The 8,350-nt window shown below is 36.4% G+C and overlaps 1 protein-coding gene across 1 annotated transcript; it reads right to left on the bottom strand.

The window, feature by feature from the left end:
* Window positions 1-785: 785 nt before the first annotated feature.
* On the bottom strand, window positions 786-7,242 carry LOC143623696 (rsm22-cox11 tandem protein 2, mitochondrial-like). The gene is made up of 12 exons (XM_077094543.1): window positions 7,087-7,242; window positions 4,749-5,014; window positions 4,600-4,673; window positions 4,403-4,497; window positions 4,184-4,293; window positions 3,574-3,657; window positions 3,422-3,502; window positions 3,269-3,352; window positions 3,082-3,177; window positions 2,920-3,005; window positions 1,821-1,954; window positions 786-1,293 (listed from the first exon to the last, which is right to left on the bottom strand). The coding sequence occupies exons 1-12, from the start codon at window positions 7,214-7,216 to the stop codon at window positions 959-961; spliced, it is 1,575 nt and encodes a 524-aa protein (XP_076950658.1). The 5' UTR covers window positions 7,217-7,242; the 3' UTR covers window positions 786-958.
* Window positions 7,243-8,350: the final 1,108 nt, after the last annotated feature.

Here is an 8,350-nt window from a genome sequence, read left to right as displayed (position 1 = left end):
CTCAAAAGCTTCCTATATTTAAGGTCATACAAAAACCACATGACCAACACACTGTTCAGAGTGGTCCTTCAAACAATTCGAACATATGGGCGACAAACAAACCCGAATACAAGGGGCAAATCTCAAACCCAAAACATTTAGGATAGATAGTAAGATAGAATCGTATATAAAACCAGGTATAAAACTAGCTTTCAAACTTTTACAGGCATGGAGATTAGGATAAATACGACATTATGATACTAGTCATATTACCTGAAACATGTACACCTGTTTATTTGAACCATATCCATAAACATTTTTCTTTACTTATATACTTTTAATTTTCTTGGTAATAGAATAATGTACTATATATTCCTGAATTCCTTGGATAATAAAATGATAGAATAAGACAATAACTGGAATAACAAAAACTTCATTTTGAAATTTTAATTGGTGTACCCGTATATATCCATGAGGACACGGGTTTACAATCGGATATGATTACCGGCACCGGGCTCATTTAAAGCTTGTCATCAAGTTTGAACTAGTTCTGGCCAAACATGGTAACATTTCCAACCATTAAACACAAAAATATGCATTGAAGAACCTTGTTCTGCATTAAAGTAAGAACAGAGTAGCTCACCTATAACAGTTCAATATCAATTATTACTGCCGCATTCATCACAACATTGAATTCTGACCCCTCACCTCAGTCTACAGTTATCATACTCTGATAAATAAAGAAAAGGTCAACAAATCCTTTTTTTGGTCTTATGAACATAAGTTCATAACGCACTCATTAATGCTTTAAAGAAGTCATTCTGGCCTCACAGCTTGTAATTTACCATCTTTTTGGAAAGGATACAACTGGTAAGTCACATGGGGTCAACCATCAATAATCAATGGTGAATTACTGAATTAGGCTTTTTATGCTTACTTTTATTTTTACAAAGTCAATTCATTTACGCTGATTTTTAAATCAAAATGGCCAGAGATCACCCCAAAGCGATTTTCGGGCTTGATGATGTAGTGTCGGGTTTTTGCTTTTTGTAACAATTACCCTCTTGAACCGCCCTTCGGTTCCTTCATAATTAGTGGCCCGGCAAACGTCCATTTCGACTCGTTTACCCCTCTTCATTGGAGAGAATATTATTCTTCCCCATCCGGTTCCTAGATCTGCACGCACGGTCTCTTCGGATGTTTCTTCCTCTACATCGCTTTCTGACGTCGCATATGGTTCATTGATATCAGACTCATACTTGACCAACATTTTATCATCAATACTATCCTCGGGCTCTGAATCAATTTGGTCATCTGTCACACAAAAACGGACCTTAAAGGTCAAAACAATTATTTGATATCATTTGTCTAACATGTATAATAGCTGAGTTATTGTTGTCTAATTCCACCTAAAGGTTACTTTAGTGGGGTTTCATTAAACCAATGATATTAACTGCATGTGTCAAATGAGTGGGTTGGGCTATAATCGACAAACTTTGGTTTGGGTCAAATCAAAATGGAAGCTCCTGGAAAAAAATTTAATGTATCTTTCAACATGATAATAACTAATGTCTTAACTGTTAATTGTCGGCTATAACCGGAACCCATTTTAACCACAAACAATAATTTAGCCACCATTAACTGAAATTATTGGTTAAATGAAACCGCACTAGAGATTAGTGCGCTGGGAGGTTTAGATGGTATGGAATTACAATATTCAACTCAATTATATCAAATAATTATAAAAACTTTAAATCATGTTTGTGCCCCCAACTCCCAGATGGTTCACATTTGTTTTTTCTTTTGTATGATGATAATAAAAAAGAAAACGAAGTACTCACCACGTTCACTCTCATAATCCTCATCATGTTCACTCTCATGTTCCTCACCATAGTCAGTCTCATAATCTTCAGGGGTCCTCTTAGCCTTTTGCTCTTTAAGTGTATCAAATTTCATACCATCAAGAGGCCACGTCGCACTGTAGGATAAAACAATTATACACAAAAAAACAAGTGAGGTTAGTGGCATTGACATAAAGTTGTCGAGATATGTTATATTGTGACCCCCCTTCAAGTGAAAAAAGTTTTCTAGCACAACATGCATGTGAGGTTACATGTTCGGTTGCATAAAAAAGCACAACATGTACCAACTTATGGACCAGTATATTAACATTTTATTGTATAATGAATATTACAAGTCTACCAGTATAGAATGTCTCTAAGTTAAGTCTACAAGATACTTGTTTGCCATGTCACGTCATAAACCGTGTATCTGATAAAAAAAATTCAATTTCAAATAAACGAGGTTGTGATTAATATACAGGTGGCAATCATGACTAAATTCTTTGAAGATTTGGTTGATTTGGGCAAAAAATAAATTTATAATTGTGTATGGGTTCATTTGGGTCGTCTCAAATCAGTCAACGGGTCATTCTGGATCTAACTAATTTAGTCAACGGGTCAAAACGTGTAACGATCATGATAACTTAAAAGAGTCCAAGTGGGTTAGCACCACCCATGACAAGTGTTTCGTCTCCACCGCCTGCTTGTTGTCGTCACACCATCACCGTCGCCACCACTCCATTGCCGCCACCGACGACGCATCCACCATTGCTGACGCCTCCGTCTCTACCACCGTCACCGTAAGAAAACATTGCGGGTGAACCTATTTTTGTACTTTCTAACACGGCACATTTCTAACCTGACTTAATTTTTACCAAAACACGCTTTGACCGAACCCAAATTGATGCTTTCTTAAGACGGCATGTTTAACCCAAACTCATTTTATTAATAACCCATATTGGCCCGAACCTGTTTTGACCCTTGAGCTGAACCCGCCCGACCAGCACAGTTTGCCAGGCCTAATTTTAAATAACTATGATATGCTTTGAAAAGTTTAGGCATTTAGAATCTTTAATAAAAGCTAAGAAATACAGCTAGTTCTTGCCTGGGTCGAGGGCCTCGTCTGAATACAACATAAGAAAATTTCTCATCTTCAAAACCGCGTAGTGGTATACCATTGGATTGCTAGAAAAAAAAAACATGTAACCATAATAAGTAGTAGTTGTTTACTTCTATATAAAAAACACATGATAGATGAAACCTTGTATGCAAGCTGTGTTGTAGTCCTTTGCAACCGCTGAACGAAATGGCAATATTTACCACTATTGTCCAATGGGCAGACTCCATCGTGAGGACACTGAAACAACAGATAATAGCATAATGAAACAAAGCCCAACCACATTATAAATTGAAAATTGCAAAATGTATAATGTTGGCTTCTAACTCACCGGTGCTACAATATGTGCACCACATTTTTGTGTCATCAAATCCTTAGAGCCTTCGTTAGACGCCTTTTCTAATTTCCGGTTTTTCTGTAACGTTAAAAACAATTAATGATGTGCGTGCAGAATACTTGGTTAGATTTAAGTAAACTCGCTTACTCTTTTCTCCATCCATAATATGTGAGACCGTACTTGAGATATGATATCTGATCCATGTGGCGTTCCGGGTTCCACCAAAACCTGTTGTATGTTAAAAGTAATCGCATAAAGCCCAAACTGAAATTGTATTGATTATCATGAGGATAACTTACCAGAACATCTCCTGTAAGTTCCCACAGCTGACGAACAATGGTAATTCTATCCTTGAATGATGGTATTTCACCAAGTACATACGACTACAAGATGGACAATCAAAAAAAAATATTTACAAAAACTGGAAATCAACTTAACTAGAGAAATTACATCATCATCATCGTACTCAGTATATCCCACCAATAGCAAAGCTATGGTAGGGTCTGAGGAGGGTAAGATGTAGACAACCTTACCTCAACCCCATAGGGATAGAGAGGCTGCTTCCGGTGAGACCCCCGGCTCGATAGTAGTTTTGCATCAAGCCTTGGACATAAGACACATAAGACACAATCATCGGGACACCGGCTGATTGGTGCATGTACCGTTGTCTTTCGGCTATCAACGCCACCACATGATGCCTGATTAACCTTCCGCCACTTTTAACGTTATTTTCACGAGATTAGTAAAATAACGTCAAAATTAGTGCAATTTTACTTTTGCCCACCCAAGGGTTCACACATATATACATTATATGTGCGCACCGCAAGCAGGGCGTGAACTAGAGAAATTACATTGATTGTATACATATAATAATAAAATTTTAAGTATGGTGAACTAAAATATGCTTACTGCAATGACAAGATCGTGCTTTCTATTACTTTTATCACGGGTCTTGTTTAAATCTTGACTTAATCCCTGAATACTACCATAGCTCTGTATGTGTGGCAAATTCTTCAAATCTGAACCACATAAATATATAAAAATTGTTACTTTCTTGGTTTTGAATTGTGTGTATGCCAGGTCAGCATAGCCAGAATAAGACGATTGATGATGAATCAATATCCATACCTTTTATAAGGCTTTGACCAGCTCGTTGCATGGACTGAGATGGCTCGACTAAATTAACAGTTTCAAGAGAATTTGGCCACACCTCACGCAAAGCCCTGAGCAATATCATTGTGCAAACAACCAAATTACATTAATGCCCTTCTGTTTCAAAATGATCATATGCAAAAATGTTATTCTGAAAGACCGAAAATATTCACCAGAAACCAGAACCAGTACCAGCCCCAAAATCCAACACCTTAGTTGGTGAAAACTTAGGTAGCCTTCTTTTGACCTAGAATAGATTTCAACAATAATGATAATAAATTATTAATAATAACATATGCATATTGTATGAAGATGAAAATACCTCACTGAGGACTCTATGGCAGGCTGAGAAAACTGCAGGCATTCGAGAAGCAACATAAGCGACTGTTTGGTCATCTCTGTATTTAAAACCAATGTCACCGTAACTACTCTTGATTTTCCATCTTTTTGAGCACCCAACATATTTGAGAGGATCTTCAATTAGCTCTCGTGCAGTAGATGCAGTTAACTGCAAATTAACATCTTTAATAGAATTGAAAGTTTCAGATAACCTCGACACTTTCCTCTTCATGTGATGTTCTTCTTGCTCTGCAATTTCCAATAAAAAACAAGATCTTGTTATCTCTTACTATCAAATGTTCTTGCACAAGGGCGGAACTACGTTCATGATACCAGGTTCAGGCAAACCCATTGTTTTTATCTTTTTATATGTAATATTTCATCTCGAGAGTCGATCGAAGCCATAGATTCTTAAAGATTACCAATGTTGAGGAGAATAAATTCAAAAAGAGCACCTCGTGTGTGGCTAACTAGTTGTTTGTTAAGCAGCCAGGTCCCGTGTTCGAAACATCTCCTTGGCATTTTATATTGGTTTTTCCCCTTTAGCAAACTCAACATGCCTTAAAAACCCACATATCCAAATCATATCTCACAAACTCCCGCCTCTCACCTCTCTAGCAGTACTTCTTCATCACATAATGTGTTTCTATAATCTTCTTTCACCAATTCACCTTATGTTTTTTATTACATTGTTTTGAAATTCTATATACAGTGATGCAACTTGCTAGACATGACAACTCATGGAACCTGTGTTTTAATAGATTATACATAATGCAGCTAAAAAAAGCCAACCTTGGCCTTATCCCAAAACTTAACGGGTTGCATACATCCCTACAAGAAAATGTGATGAAGTATTTACTTGTATCCTTTAACGTCAGGTCATAATCAGTTTTCCTGCGCATTAGACTCTCTCTCTCTCTCTCTCTCTCTCTTAAATATATATATGGCCAATTTGCAAAATTGTGATTTCTGCCTTTCTTAGCAATATGCCATATTGTGATTCCTTAATAGTTCTTAAGTTCTCTGTTTGATGTTTGACTTCTTTGTAAATTGCTTAAGTGACTAAGCATATAAACATGATTCAGATTATTTTCCTGTTGATTGTGTCTTTATTATTCTAAGCTTCTGTTACTTGATATTAAGATTGAATTGTTGGTTCTATGCATGTGATCAGTGTTTCGTTACTATAAATCTCTTAAGTTAATAAGCATATAGACCGAGAAAGTGTGATTTTTTCCCGGTGACCCGACCTGATTAAAAAAAACATCATATAATGGGAAATTGGAAACTATTCACTTTTAAAATGGTTACATAAACACTCGACTTTTAATACTTTTATAATAACCATCCGACTTTCAAAAACCTTTATATGACCACTAAACTTAATGAGTTAAACGGGTTAAAATAGACTAGTTATTGTTAGTGAGAATTTTGTAATTTTGACTCAGGCCCACTTTATATCCATCAATCCATGTTTTCATAAGCCCTTTGGGCGTGTCCCTATGCTCTCAGGCAAGGCACACAAAAAAGCGCCTCGCTGCCATCCAGTCGATTAGGCGAACTCCGGGCAAGATTTTGGTGAGATTCCAGCCAAGTCCTGAAAAATCCGGCAAATTTCTAAAAAATTCCGGGAAAACTGGTCTGAAACATCCAAAAATGGTCTGAATCAGCCTAAACTAGCCCAAAACATGTCTAAAATCCCAACAATTGTTTGTTTATGCTATACGCCTTGCTTATCCCGGATCATCGCTTTTAAGCGCCTTGCAACTAGGCCCAAGGCTCAACCTTTGCGTCTTACGCCTTTGATACTATGCTTTGACTTTCACAAGTCGGCTAAAAATTCAAAGACTTGCTTAGTAGTGTAGGTAAAGGTGTATAATATTTTTAATACATTCTTGCTCCCGAGATTTGCACATTCTAAACCGTCAATATTGGTAGGATATCAGTTATCGGACAGAAGATCGGTACTGATAATATCAGCGATATTGATATCAGTGTTTTAAAGTCATAATTTTCAACTTTTAGTGTTTAATGTTAATGTTTAGAGTCTTAATCAGTTCCTACTTGCTACAATTGTTAATGTTTTGCAAGTTGCAAAAGGATAATATGTTAATATCGGTCCTCAAGTAATATATGATATTTTTTCGCATTGACTGGTTAGTTCCTTCCATACAGAGAGAGAGTGAAGGTTTAAAGCAGAGTATAATATAATGGTAGAATTGCAACGCTAAATAATAAAAATGAAGGCATGTTCGACCAATAATAACATGTTCAATTAGCAGTAGTTAAAGGAAGAGATGAGAGAATAGAATAGAGATAACCTCGAATATACTTTTTGATGGCTCGTCGGAGACGGAGTGGGACCACATAGCATCCTTGGGATTGCTTGCTTGCTGCTTTCAGCGTTTCCGCCGTGAATCTCTGAACCGTTTCGGTTATGGCGGTTGCCATTTTCAAATTGCCGGTCACAAAATAGGGTTTATGCCCGCCCTGTACATACACAGATAACAAACAGTATATATATGTTTCTTGTAGAAAATAAAAGTTAGTGACTGATTCAGTGGTAGGCGATATGGACCTGCAATATGGTGTCAAGACTTTTGGGCCAACTACACCCCAAGCCCAAAGGCCCCAAACACTACAAGAATAACTAGGGCTGTTCACGAGCCAAGCCAAACCAAGCGAAGGCTTGCTAGTTGCTAGGCTCGTTAACAACCGAACCGAATGGCTGAAATTCAAATCGAGCGAAAACCGAAACGAGCCAAAATCGAATTGAACATTTTTTGATCGAACATCGAGCGATTTCGAGCATTATTTATTTCTTTTCACTTTAAAATTTTCAATGAGAAACAAGTTTAAAGGTTGCAAATTGTATAATTTATAAATAAATTAGTAGTTTTTTAGACAAACGTGTACTAGATTGTAAATTTTTATTAAAAGTAAGTTTGAAGTGAGATAAAATGATCATGTACACAAACTTCTAGTATTCTAAACACTCGAGCATAAAAACGAGCGAGCATTTTCCGAGCAATTTCCGAGCGAGTGGTGAGCGAGTTCGAGCGACGAGCGATTTGGACGGCCCTAAGAATAACCAAAAAGAAAAAAAAACAGGGCTGTCATTTACTGTCTTAACGTGTTTAACATGTTAGAGACGACGTGATTATCAAACATGAAAATGACTTGTTTAATAATTGACTTTGGTGGTTTAAGCTGACAGTTTTACGTTTTATGTACCAAGAAAGATAAATGATGTACTATAATGTCTTAATTTTAATTATTTGAAAAGGTATATTTTGGAAAGGTATAAAATTGCATTGTGCACTTTTTTTTTTTTGCTAAACAGGTCTTATCGTGTCTAAACAAGGGTCGATTATAAAATCCAACACGCTCCCTCGTTAACCACTACACATGGTGGTATGAAAAAATCACTAATTGCTATAATACACTAACCGAAAGCTATTATTGTTATTATGTTATTATATAAAAGATCATGCAATTAAAATGGTCATAAAATGGTCGTTTCAGGTTAAGCTTTCTTTAATTTTAATGGATTAATAGTTAGGTTATAAAAAAGATAAGTTTAAA

This window comes from Bidens hawaiensis, unplaced genomic scaffold, assembly GCF_021521415.1.
Source record: "Bidens hawaiensis isolate Kalapana, Puna unplaced genomic scaffold, B.hawaiensis_p1.1 tig00000369_1, whole genome shotgun sequence".
NCBI lineage: Eukaryota > Viridiplantae > Streptophyta > Magnoliopsida > Asterales > Asteraceae > Bidens > Bidens hawaiensis.
Note: the sequence above shows the minus strand (reverse complement) of the source record. Positions and strands in the feature narration are given on the sequence as shown.